Here is a 14,180-nt window from a genome sequence, read left to right as displayed (position 1 = left end):
TGATGTTGTTTTCAACTGTTTTGTAAGCAACTGTATGAACTATCAAGGAAATATATTTCTCAGGTATTTGTACTCTATGAAGAAATTTCTACCTGCATGAACACACACTAAGACGTGTGCTCCTGTTGAAACCTATTCTGTAAAGCACGTGCTTTTCTTGAGTGTTGGGGTCGAGAGGCCTTGGTACCTAAGTATTATCTCTCCACTGACATTTTAATTGATAATGAAAAGCATGAGTTGTCCTAGGCCCTCTGTAGCAGAACTTGAATTTGCCTTTAATTGGGACCACGAGAAACTGCTGCATTTGGGAATAAATGTGAGTAAAACTCAGAGTCGGCCCTTCTAACATGACAAGAAGTTGTGAGTAAGGATCAACATACCTGTTTTAATTGCCTCTCTAGTTTTTCTTTCTCCATCTGACAGGCTTTTATCTGTGGACAAGACAAAAGCATTTGTGTATCAGAAACAGCAACTCCTGGCCCAGTTGGCAGGGATCTGCTCAGAAATCCAAGGGGTGAAGCCCTAACAATAATACCAATAAAAATAGTTGAGTTTTGGATTTTCCAGGCATAAATTGGTTCTATTGTGAAATTTTCAAATGAAGTTTGCAAAGTTGGGTATTTTAAAATTGTTATTCCAAATTATTGTGACCACTGCAATTCTGTTTTAGGTTGATGTATTTGGATCTAGGTGTGAATGTAGATATAGACATAGATGTGGGTATATAAATAGCTTCTACTGCTTATTGAATGTAATTGTACAGTCAATTGTATAGTCAAAAGTTTCCACAATAAATTTTAGAAGTTGCACATGCACTTAATACATGCCAGACACTGATCTAAGTGCTTTATACTTAATAACTCACATTCAAGCCTCCAATACCTCTAAATGGTACTTAAAATTTATATTCCTATTTTGCAGAAGAGGTCACTGAGGTATGAGATGCTGAGTAACTTGTTCAAAGTCACACTGGTATACTTCATCTGGCGGAGTCATCTCCCCTGAGTTCCCCCAACATCTGACGCATCTAAGGAAAGCTGGTTTTTCTTGCACTCTTTAGTCATGCTGTTGTCATCCCTGAAGTGAAAGTGAAAGTGTTAGCCACTCAGTTATGTCCAATTCTTTGTGATTTCATGGACTAAAGCCCACCAGGCTCCTCTATCCCTGGAATTTTCCAGGAAAGAATACTGGAATGGGTAGCCATTCCCTTCTTGAGAGGATCTTCCAAACCCAGGGACTGAACCCAGGTCTCCTGCATTGCAGATGGATTCTTCACCATCTGAGCCATATGAATCCTTTCCAAGTCCCACCTATGGAATTATTCTCTCCTTTCAGTTCAGTTCAGTCTCTCAGTCATGTCCGACTCTTTGCAATCCCATGGACTGCAGCATTCCAGGCCTCCCTGTCCATCACCAACTCCTGGAGTTTACTCAAACTCATGTCCGTTGAGTCAATGATGCCATCCAACCATCTCATCCTCTGTCATCCCCTTCTCCTCCCACCTTCAATCTTTCCCAACATCAGGGTCTTTTCAAATGAGTCAGTTCTTCATATCAGGTGGCCAAAGTATTGGTTTCAGCTTCAACATCAGTCCTTCCAATGAATACCCAGGACTGATCTTTAGGATGGACTGGTTGGATCTCTTTGCAGTCCAAGGGACTCTCAAGAGTCTTCTCCAACACCATAGTACAAAAGCATCTATACGTTGGTGCTCAGCTTTCTTTATAGTCCAACTCTCACATCCATACATGACTACTGGAAAAACCATAGCTTTGACTAGGTGGACTTTGTCGGCAAAGTAACGTCTCTGCTTTTTAATATGCTCTCTAGGTTGGTCATAGCTTTTCTTCCAAGGATCAAGCGTCTTTAAATTTCATGGCTGCAGTCACCATCCACAATGATTTTGGATCCCCCCAAAATAAAGTCTGTCACCGTTTCCATTGTTTCCCCATCTGTTTGCCATGAAGTGATGGGACCAGATGCCATGATCTTATTTTTCTGAATGTTGAGTTTAAATCCAAATTTTTCACTCTCCTCTTTCACTTTCATCAAGAGACTCTTTAGTTCTTCTTTGCTTTCTGCCATAAGGGTGGTGTCATCTGCATATCTGAGGATATTGATATTTCTCCCAGCAATCTTCATTCCAGCTTGTGCTTCATCCAGCCCAGTGTTTCTCATGATGTACTCTGCATATCAGTTAAATAAGCAGGGTGACAATATACAGCCTTGATGTACTCCTTTTCCTATTTGGAACCAGTCTGTTGTTCCATGTCCAGGTCTAATTGTTGCTTCTTGACGTGCATACAGATTTCTCAGGAAGCAGGTCAGGTGGCCTGGTATTCCCACGTTTTTCAGAATTTTCCACAGTTTATTGTGATCCACATAGTCAAAGGCTTTGGCATAGTCAATAAAGCAGAAATAGATGTTTTTCTGGAACTCTCTTGCTTTGTCTATGATCCAGTGGATGTTGGCAATTTGATCTCTGGTTCCTCTGCCTCTTCTAAATCCAGCTTGAACATCTGGAAGTTCTTGGTTCATGTACTGTTGAAGCCTGGCTTGGAGAATTTTGAGTATTACTTTGCTAGCGTGTGAGATCTGTGCAGTTGTTTGGTAGTTTGAATTTCTTTGGTATTGCCTTTTTTGGGGATTGGAATGGAAGCTGCCCTTTTCCAGTCCTGTGGCCACTGTTGTGTTTTCCAAATTTGCTGGCATATTGAGTGCAGCACTTTCACAACATCATCTTTTAGGATTTGAAATAGCTCAACTGGATTCCATCACCTCTGCTAGCTTTGTTCATAGTGATGGTTTCTAAGGCCCACTTGACTTTGCATTCCAGGATGTCTGGCTCTAGGTGAGTGATCACACCATTGTGATTATCTGGGTTGTGAAGATCTTTTTTGTATAGTTCTTCTGTATATTCTTGCCACCTCTTAATATCTTCTGCTTCTGTTAGATCCATAACATTTCTGCCCTTTATTGTCCCCATTTTGCATGAAATGTTCCCTTTGTATCTCTAATTTTCTTGAAGAGATCTCTAGTTTTCCCCATTCTATTGTTTTCCTCTCTTTCTTTGCATTGATCACTGAGGAAGGCTTTCTTCACTCTTGTTTTTCTTTGGAACTCTGCATTCAAATGGGCATATCTTTCCTCTTCTCCTTTGCCTTTCACTTCTCTTTTCTCAGCTATTTGTAAGGCCTCCTCAGACAACCATTTTGCCTTTTTGCATTTCTTTTTCTTGGGGATGGTCTTGATCCCTGGCTCCTGTACAATGTCACGAACCTCCGTCCATAGTTCATCAGGCACTCTATCAGATCTAGTCCCTTGATTCTATTTCTCACTTCCACTGTATAATCGTAAGGGATTTGATTTAGGTCATACCTGAATGGTCTAGTGGTTTTCCCTACTTTCTTCAAGTCTGAATTTGGCAATAAGGAGTACATGATCTGAACCACAGTCAGCTCCCAGTCTTGTTTTTGCTGACTGTATTGAGCTTCTCCATCTTTAGCTGCAAAGAATATAATCAATCCGATTTCAGTATTGACAATCTGGTGATGCCCATGTGTAGAGTCTTCTCTTGTGTTGTTGGAAGAGGGTGTTTGCTATGACCAGTGTGTTCTCTTGGCAAAACTCTATTAGCCTTTGCCCTGCTTCATTCTCTACTCCAAGGCCAAATTTGCCTGTTACTCCAGGTGTTTCTTGACTTCCTACCTTTGCATTCCAGTCCCCTATAATGAAAAGGACATTTTTGGGGGGGTATTAATTCTAGAAGGTCTTGTAGGTCATCATAGAACCATTCAACTTCAGCTTCTTCAGCATTACTGGTCAGGGCATAGACTTGGATTACTGTGATATTGAATAATTTGCCTTGAAAATGAACAGAGATCATTCTGTCATTTTTGAGATTGCATCCAAGTACTGCATTTTGGACTCTTTTGTTGACTATGATGGATACTCCATTTCTTCTAAGGGATTCTTGCCCACAGTAGTAGATATAATGGTCATCTGAGTTAAATTTACTCATTCCATTCCATTTTAGTTTGCTGATTTCTAAAATGTTGATGTTCACTCTTGTCATCTCCTGTTTGACCACTTCTAATTTGCCTTAATTTATGGACCTAACATTCCAGGTTCCTATGCAATATTGCTTTCTACAGCGTCGGACTTTACTTCCATCACCAGTCATGTCCACAACTGGGTGTTGTTTTTGCTTTGGCTCCATCCCTTCATTCTTTCTGGAGTTATTTCTCCACTGATCTCCAGTAGCATATTGGGCATCTACCAACCTGGGGAGTTCATCTTTCAGTGTCCTATCTCTTTGCCTTTTCATACTGTTCATGGGGTTCTCAAGGCAAGAATACTGAAGTGGTTTGCCATTCCCTTCTCCAGTGGACCACATTTTGTCAGCCCTCTCCACCATGACCCGCCCGTCTTGGGTGGCCCTACATGGCATGGCTCATAGTTTCATTGAGTTAGACAAGGCTGTGGTCCATGTGATCAGATTGGTTAGTTTTCTGTGATTGTGGTTTTAAGTCTGTCTGCCCTCTGATGGAGAAGGATAAGAGGCTTATGGAAGCTTCCTGATGGGAGAGACTGACTGAGGGGGAACCTGGGTCTTGTTCTGATGGGCAGGGCCATGCTCAGTAAATCTTTAATCCACAGCCCTGCTCATCAACAGAAAACTGAATTAAGGATTCTCTCCTTTGGTCCTCCCATATAGGGTCTCACATTTATTACATGTACTTTTTGTACTCCAGTGTGCACTATGTTCAGTCAATTCTCCTGATTCACAGTAGTTATATTCTATAAAGTAAGCATGAACACTGAAGTAGCAAATACTGAATCACTGCTCCCAGGGAAATGCAGGCTTAGGTTCCTACCAGCCACTGGTCATGCCATTTTTGTTAATCAATCAATACATAATCTTGTTTTATGTGTGTTTCTGTTAAAGATACCTTATTTGGTGTTCAGTCACTCAGTAGTGTCTGACTCTTTGTGACCTCATGGACTGCAGCACACCAGGCTTCCCTGCCCTTCACCATCTCCTGGAGCTTGCTCAAACTCATATCATTGAGTCAGTGATGCCATCCAACCATATCATCCTCTGTCATCCCCTTTTCCTTCTGCCTTCTATCTTTCCCAGCATCAGAGCCCTTTTCCAATGAGCCAACTCTTCACATCAGGTGGCTGAAGTATTGGGGCTTCAGCTTCGGCATCAGTCCTTCCAATGAATATTCAGGGTTGATTTCCTTCAGTATTGACCACTGTCAATACTTGCTGTCCAAGGGATTCTCAAGAGTCTTCCCAGCATCACAGTTCAAAGGCATCAGTTCTTTGGCACTCAGACTTTTTTATTGTCCAGCTCTCACATCTGTACATGACTACTGGAAAAACCATGGCTTTGACTATATGGACCTTTGTAGGCAAAATAATGTCTCTGCTTTTTAATATGCTGTCTAGGTTTGTCATTGCTTTTCTTCCAAGGAGCAAGTGTCTTTGAATTTCATGGCTGCAGTCACCATCCAGAGTGATTTTGGAGGTGAAGAAAATAAAGTCTGTCACTGTTTCCATTGTTTCCCCATCTATTTGCCATGAAGTTTAGTAAGTACTATAGATCCGTAAACAATAGCGCTATATTCATCCCTGAATGAAGCTTATCTGACACATATCTTTTCTCCAGTAGGCAGTTTGCAGCCTTCCTGCCCTTAGGAACACTGGATAGCACTTCAGCACTAGCTTGAGGGCCATTAAAAAATGAGATCCCCAACAAAAAGCTCAAAAATGTGAAAAATGTGGCACTAAATAGACCATGAAAAGAATACTTTTTATAGAACGAGAGCTGAAAGAAGAAGGCAGCGTCACCTTTTGGACTTCCACTGGGAATAAGTGTGTTAGGAGGTCAAGTATTTTGCTGCTCTGCGCAAGTTCACAAATGAACTTAAATGTGGTCCAAGAATTGATTTTGGGGGTGACAAATATATTTTAGCGAGTAGGTGAATTCACAAAATTGGAACCTGCAAACAACGAGGATAGATTATACAGGTTCCCCTCACTATACTGTGGGCCTTTTCGTAGCGTGGATTATTTTTTAGTTCCTTCAAAGCATATAGCAAAATGTCTTGCAGAAAGAAAGCATCAAAATTAGATATCACGAGGTGCTGAATGTGGCAGGCTAATTATAAAACTAAATGAAACTATTATAAATTCTCCCTTCCAATAAACTATTTATGAAATACCTGTGAGCCATGACTTGGGCTGGATGTTTTTGAATAGATTTTGTTTTTTTCACTTAATCCTGAGAATAACCTTGTGAAGTCATGAGGCAAGTATCATTATATTTTACAGGTGAGTATGGTGGTGGTGAGCGACTTCACTTTCACTTTTCACTTTCAGGCATTGGAGGAGGAAATGGCAATCCATTTCAGTGTTCTTGCCTGGAGAATCCCAGGGACGGCGGGGCCTGGTGGGCTGCCATCTATGGGGTCATACAGAGTCGGACACGACTGAAGTGACTTAGCAGCAGCAGCAGCATGGTGGTGGTAAAGAACCTGCCTGCGTATGCAGGAGGCTTAAGAGACTCGGGTTTGATCTTTGGGTTGGGAAGATTCCCTGGAGGAAATCGTGGCAATCCACTCTAGTATTCTTGCCTCGAGAAGACATGGACAGAGGAGCCTGGAGGGCTACAGTCCAGAGGGGCACAAAAAATTGGACACAAGTGAAGCGACTTAGCACGCATATGGTGAGAGAAGTTAACCAACTTATTTTAGAGACAGAAGTTTTGGAATTACATGAAACACTTTAGAGATCATCTAATTCAATTTTGTCATTTTACAGATGAAGAAAAGGAAGTACAGGAAAAAGTTCAATATTTACTCAAGGTCCTCACCAACTGTTAAAGCAGGCATGAACATCAGACTTTTTTATCCTTAGATTTCTCCTAAGCATCTTTCACTTTGCCACACTATTTTTACCAGTCATTGCCTTAAATGATAGGAGGCAGTGATAGTGAGAGAGTCAGTTCCTAGGTAGGTTGATAAGGAGTCTAGGGGTTCCCAAGGAGAGAGGGGTCTGGAATTCTCAAGGAGGAAGAAAGGACAAACTTTTTTTCTTTCTCCACATTCCCTAGGATTATATAACAATAATGTATCCTGCCTGAGGACAGTCTCTGGATTAAACCTTCTGGCTAATTCTGTTATCTTAAAATGTAAATTATGGGAGTAGGTCTGATGAGGTCTTTACAACCTCCAGACATTCTTTGGATTATATAACTTCATTGTTAACACTAGCAAGCAGGTACTCTTTCTGCCCCCTTCTGATGCCTATGTCAGAAGCTTTCTCTATCTCCTTTATACTTTAATAAAACTTTATTATACAAAAGCTCTGAGCGATCAAGCCTCATCTCTGGTCCCAGATTGAATTCTTCTCCTCCGGGGGCCAAGAATCCCTGTGTCTTTGTGTGATTCAACAACAACCTTTCAATAGGAGTTGATAGGAGGAATCACCATCCTCAGAGATAGGAGGAATACACTCTGGTATGTAAGCAACTAGGTCAAAACAGATGGATTTGACCTAAAAATTCCTTTGGTCAAGTGGTCCATTTGGACCACAGGTAATATACTACTCAAATAAGTACTCTATTATATAATATAATGCCATAATGGCATTTAATCTGCTGTTAATACATTTAACACAGATTGTTACATCATCTATTACATTTTGTGAATTCTATCATACTTTTACCTCAGTAAATGAGACTTTTGAAGAATAAATGCTTGTACTATCATTATAAAGAAAATTTTGATAGTTTTAACATATTACTAACATCCTCCTTTAGTTCATAAGCACAGTTATACAGCACTGTGATTAAACAACACATTCATTTTGTTGATATCAAACAAAAATTACAGATGACACAGAAAGTTACTGTGGATTATAGTCTATAACACAAATAGATGATTGTGTGTTTCTAGCTGTACTAGAGTTTCTATAATGGGAAGAACATTGCCAATCTAGGTAAATACTTATCATCAATCTGATTTAATGTAGTAGAATGAATAAAATTAAAATATGTCAGGTAGTAAAATGATTTGTGCAGTGACAAGTTCAAAGAAATTAAGACAGTACTGCATGTAAGACATAAAAATTGAGAGCAATTTTCTAAGAATAATCAGAACATTTCTCACCCACTGTTATAAAAGTAGGTTGCATGAATTACTTTTAGAAAAAGCATTTTATTATGTTTTTACCATTATTTTATTCCTTCCAATTTCTTAGAAAGGAAATGGTTGTTCCAAATAATTTTCCATGTGAAATTAGGAATTTAAAGTTAATCCTTAAAAAAGATGTCAAAGAAGAAACAAAGAATTTAATTCACAATCTATTTTGTATTAGGAAGAAGAGTATGACAAAAAGTTTAAAATCTCCTCTGAGACTAAGAATTTTGAACTTACAGAGCTGTCACAGCATGTCTCACAACAATTTCCTATCTATTGAAACACATTACACAATTTTGCAAATTAAAAATTTAGTGGTTCCTTTTATTATCTTACGGAGAAGGCAATGGCACCCCACTCCAGTACTCTTGCCTGGAGAATCCCATGGATGGAGGAGCCTGGTAGGCTGCAGTCCATGCGGTTGCTAGGAGTCGGACACGACTGAGCGACTTCTCTTTTCTTATCTTAAGCCTAAATTGTGTTAGCTATATTTCCCTCATTAACATCAATATTTACCCATTATGGCAACTTCTTGAGTCTGTGTTTAATAAATTCTATTGCACTTAATTTTAGCATGCTTACAGTTAATATTCTGTTCTAATAAAGTGGCTTATATTATCTGGCTTCCTTGAGAGCGCTCCAGTTACATTAAATCTGGGAACCCACTGAACAAAATTCTTGGTCTCACTAGATATATAAACGACATTCATTATGCATGTTTTTGGAAGATAGGAACATTCCAATGTAGTCCTTCAAAGAAAAATGGTAAGAATTTAGAAACAACTTTAATGTATTGGAGTATTTCGTCTTTGAATTTAAGTGTTATTTAGTTCCAACTCTCATTCTACCAAGATAAATATTATGAGAAAAAAGATCAAAAGAATTGGATTTTGTAAAAGACTTTGGAATCCAATTTCTTGGATAACTCTTTAATATACTTAAGTTCAAAGGAATCGCCAGTCATTTTCATCTCTTTACAAAATTGTTTACAAATGATTTCATCCCAGATGCTAATTTCTCAAAAAAAAAAAAAAAATGGCCATTAACAGAAGCCGAAATATCTTGATTTTTTAATGAGAAAATAAATATAAAATACATATATGCTGGCAAAGGTTATTTGAACTTATACCTGAGAATTCAGCCTGTTCAACTGGGATTGAGAAGTCTGAATAATTTGCTGTAGCTCCTCTTTTTCTTGCTTAAGTCTTTCTCGGTCTGATCGCTCCTTTTTGAAGTCTTCTTCATATATTTGCACCTAGGAAATATTAACATGCTGTTACTGCTAGCTTCCTTTTCTCTTAAGCCATTTAAATGAGTTCAGAAGAGATGCTGTCTGGGTTTGTCCAATCTGACATGGATGTCCTCTTTTCATGAATATTTCTTTATGGTGGGACTCCATCTTGATACCTGTGACTATAATTTTGTCTTTTAGTTTGTTTAGAATGGCACTTCCTCAACTTTTTTCTCATTGAGCAGTAATTCATAAGTAAATTCATGGATATTTTGAAAAAAATCCTTTCACCAATATTTCTATTGCATATTACGTGACTGTGAGGAAACCTTGACCCCCCCCCCCCCCCCCCCGCCCCGACTCCATCAATGTTAAGTGTCACTGTTTTGGAACAAATCATTCATCTCTAAAACAAGGCTTTGACATATAAATATTGCTTGAAGTTCTTCAGTCAGTTTACTGACAATAGCTAAGCGAAGCCACTGAATACTGACATGTCAAAGTTTCTAAACAGAAATTATAAGTTGAGCACAAGTTAAAAATGAAAGGCTCATGTATGTGGGAAAGCAAGGGATGTTTGTTAAAGGACATTCACCAGAGTTGCCCTTTATAAGTAACTGTGGGCACATATCATAAAAAAAGAGGAATATTTTAGTGGAATGCCTCTTGAGAGGTACTCCAAATATTGTAGAAAAGTAATCAAAACAACCCTGCCCCAGAACAGATTTAATTATTGTTTGTTTTAATTGGCATGGTGTTGATTGGTGGCTTGAAGACTAGAATGTGGAGTTATGAAAACAAATGAAGCTTAAGGAGTGAAGCAAAGGAATTCCTCTAAAACTAGATTTAAATTATAACTTACATGAGAACCTACCAGTTAGATGTTTGTCTATTAACGTTAAACCACATTGCACCATCATCACCAACAGTGCAACAAATTTTAACTAGAGTGTTATCAATTTTATGTTAATAATAATAGAACAAAGAGTAATAGGCAAGAGAGGAAAAAATGAAACATTTTATATAGCTCTATATGCAGATATACATATTTAATTTCAAGCCTTTTTTCATCAGAAGCATTGCAAAAGAACTACACGCAGTCAAGCTGACATTTTGTTTTCTGGTGTTGGCTTTTTTTTGTTGAGAGTAGCAGTCTTAGGCACAGATACAGTTTAATCAATGTATAATTAATAAACAATTACCAGAGGCAACTAAAGTGGGAGAAGCCCATTGATTAGACCAGAACACACTTATAGTGATGTCATCACTTAGGTGGCCAATTCAAGCTCAGTTTCTTTGTGAATTTAAATCCTCTGGAGTTTCATGCAGCACTTGGTGGTATAATGATGGTAGGTATCCAGTTAGAAATGTGCACAGTTAAAATATGAACGCAGAAAGCTATCAAAAGGGCCAAAAATGAAGGAGATTAATTCTGGTCTACTCTTGGGGGTTATGAAAAAAGAATACTTGCCACTGTCTCTATCAAATACAAACTAAACCATTGCTGTAAACACTGCACGTAAGAGCAACTCTCCTGCGTGAAATTTACATTATGTGAGAGCAATGAAGATGACTCGAGTGTCTGAACATAAGCAGTCCTTTATTCAGAGGAATCCTGGCTTGTGCCAATGATACTTCAGGGGTTGAGAATCTAGCAGAGTTTAACACTCTGACTGTACCCTTATTCTCTCCATGGGTTTATTTTTAAGCTGTGTATTTGATCCTGAATGTAATGAAGCAGATTATTCAAATGGAGTTGATAGAAGAAAAAGATCCAGTTTTACGTCAAATGCTCTGGATAGTTTAGATTTATAAATAGGTTACATTCTGTGAAGTAATAAGAGTAACGTGAATAACAATATCACAGTTGCTCAATTTCTCTATGTATTGCATCAAGATTTCCTTGTAATTGGCACTTGCTCAGAGAAAAACAGCCAAAAAGTTACTCCCAGGGACAGCAGAAAATCATACATATCCACTCTTCATTCTATGACATCCTGCCCTGCAACCTGCCATTGTTAATATATCACCAACAATGTGTGCTTCGAGGATTGGAATTCCTGTATTTATCAATATCACCTTGAACTGTTCCAGCCTTTTACCTATATTAGTTCATTTTACCTCTCATAGGAAAAGAGATGTGATATGCTTGAGTGGCCCCGTGGCTAAGCCAGTTCCAGCTGCTGCTGCTAAGTCGCTTCAGTTGTGTCTGACTCTGTGCGACCCCATAGACAGCAGCCCACCAGGCTCCCCCGTCCCTGGGATTCTCCAGGCAGGAACACTGGAGTGGGTTGCCATTTCCTTCTTCAATGTAGGAAAGTGAAAAGTGAAAGTGAAGTTGCTCAGTCATGTCCGACCCTCAGCGACCCCATGGACTCCAGCCTACCAGGCTCCTCCGTCCATGGGATTTTCCAGGCGAGAGTACTGGAGTGGGGTGCCATTGCCTCCTCCCCAGTTCCAGCTAGATGAACTGAATCTAGGCTCCGGTAGTTTAGGCAGTGCTATGTGCCATAGCCCTGTGCCCCTGATGCATGCAGGAGCTTATTAGAGCATCCTTGACTCTTGCTGTGTACTTGGCAACAGTGAGTGAAGCAGGGTGGGTGGAAAGGAGGAAGCCATAACTCGTCAGTAAATTCCCAGGCAGTGCCATCCATATGTGGGAGTAGATAAACAGATGTGCCTCCTCTGTGATCAGTGCAGAGTATTCCCTTTAAAACTGCCCTCATTGTTCCAAAGCCTGGAAGGTCTGCGGCTATGGAGGAGCACCCCAGCTGCTACCATTTTCTGAAAAGGTCCAGAGTTTGGGTTAATAGTGTCTTCGAAATAAATTGTGTCTGCGTGAAAATCTCTGAAACCAGCACTAATAGAATTTCAGTGAAAGGTTAATTAGCATGCCCTTCTTTTAAGTTGTGTGCTCTTGGGCAAGCCACTCAACCCATCTGAAATTCAATTTTGTCTTTTATAAAGTGTGAGAGTTGGACTAGTTGATCTAAATTTTCCCATAAAGCTTTAAAATTAGGTAATTATAATTAAATACATGCAAAAACCTTTGACACAATGTGAAAAGCAGGATTTCTAGAAATGTCTAAAGCAGCACATGAACAACAGGCCCTAAGTTCTCCTCAAGATTGCTCCACTTTCAACTTCTCACCTGCTGTTTGAGAACTTCCATTTCTGTTCGCATCTCCTCACGGCTGCACTCCATTTCAGACTTCCCCAAACGGTCCTCAGGAGATGAAGAACAATCCACTTTCAAGGCATCCTGCAGAGCCTGTGTTATAAGATAAGCACACTGTTGACCTAAGAGTTGCCACATATGTATTTCTCTGCAATTATTACAATCATTTCAAATGCACTCACAAGGTAGAAGTTCATTTTTAAAGGCCTCACTAAATAACATTATTCTGATTTTCTAGCATATATGCATTTTTTCCAGAATCTCTGTCTTTTTTCCATGATGGTGTTTATGTTATTCAATTCTCATTGTTACCTAAGAAGGTTTTTGATATTACAGACCCTCCCTCCCACCTGACTAATCATGGCTCTGCTTCAGTCAAATATATGCTCCATCAATAAAGCTCAAACTTTAGGAAGTGTCAGAATCACCTGGAGAGGCAGCATATATGCCCATCTCTGGGCATTGTTCCAAGGATCCTGAATCAGTATATGTGGGGGTTGGAACTGAAAATCTGCATTTTTCAAAAGCTGCAGCTGATGATCTTGGATGACATTCTGAGTAATATATTTCTGCTATATAACCATGTCCCTTACAGGAGAGGTGGGAATCCATGCAGATTCGTTACCATTAGATCTGTGGTACTGTTCTGCTCTGTACTTGTTCAGCATACCATGCCCTGGCCTAGCTACAGTTACATTTATTCTCCAATAAAACATCCATTAACCCACCACAGGGTAGAGTGTTGTTGTTTAGTCGCTAAGACATGTCTGACTCTTTGTGACTCCATGCACTGTAGCCTGCCAAGTTTCTCACCCACGGGATTTCCTGGGCAAGAATACTGGGGTTGGTTGCCATTTGCTTCTCCAGAGGATCTCCCTGAACCAGGGATCAAACCCACGTCTCCTGCACTGGCCAGGTGGATTCTTTACCACTGAGCCACCAGGGAAGTCCACAAGGTGGAGAGAGTGCTCTGCTTTCTTGACATTCAGTACAATTTGGTGCTTTCACCATGGCGTGAGGAAGTGGAAGAAATAAGAGACTCTTAGATTTGCCAACCAGATCATCATCCTTACTCATAAATCCATGGTACTCTTACATATACTACACTTTGTCAGATTATATAAAAGATACTCTCTCTATTCTGAAGACCTTTGCCTTGTGATGAGTTAAATAAAATGGCTGCCAAAAATGGTGACAGAACATATCTCATCTTGTTGTGATATCAAAGCCCACACACAATACGACTGCTTGCTCCTTATCGAATGAGTCCTCTATACAGATAGGACAAGTTCACTTCCAACGCTACAAGACTGTACTTCCTCTGTATCTCGTTCGTTGCTTCAGTGATGTTCATTTGATGATTCTACTAGTAACTCACTTCCCTGCATTACTATGTAATATGGTTGTAAGGTTAGAAAAGTAAAGTAAGTTTATGGTGTTAAATGTGTATATAATTAAGACTAGAAACTTCCTAATAGGATGTCATCTAGTCTATGGATGCTGTCTGCTGCTGCTGCTGCTAAGTTGCTTCAGTCGTATCCGACTCTGTGCAACCCCATAG

The 14,180-nt window shown here is 39.6% G+C and overlaps 1 protein-coding gene across 1 annotated transcript in view; it reads right to left on the bottom strand.

The window, feature by feature from the left end:
- The window catches only part of TNIP3 (TNFAIP3 interacting protein 3), a 61,757-nt gene that overhangs the window by 13,106 nt on the left and 34,471 nt on the right, over positions 1-14,180 (bottom strand). Inside the window, exons 7-9 of the mRNA XM_027543701.1 lie at positions 12,593-12,712; positions 9,340-9,465; positions 381-431 (exon numbers count right to left, since the gene is read on the bottom strand). Of these exons, the coding sequence (XP_027399502.1) occupies positions 381-431; positions 9,340-9,465; positions 12,593-12,712 (297 nt within the window). The remainder of the gene's footprint in view (positions 1-380; positions 432-9,339; positions 9,466-12,592; positions 12,713-14,180) is intronic.

Source organism: Bos indicus x Bos taurus, chromosome 6 (assembly GCF_003369695.1).
Source record: "Bos indicus x Bos taurus breed Angus x Brahman F1 hybrid chromosome 6, Bos_hybrid_MaternalHap_v2.0, whole genome shotgun sequence".
NCBI classification, from domain to species: Eukaryota; Metazoa; Chordata; class Mammalia; order Artiodactyla; family Bovidae; genus Bos; species Bos indicus x Bos taurus.
The sequence above is the reverse complement of the archived record's forward strand: the minus strand, read 5'-3'. Positions and strand labels throughout refer to the sequence as shown.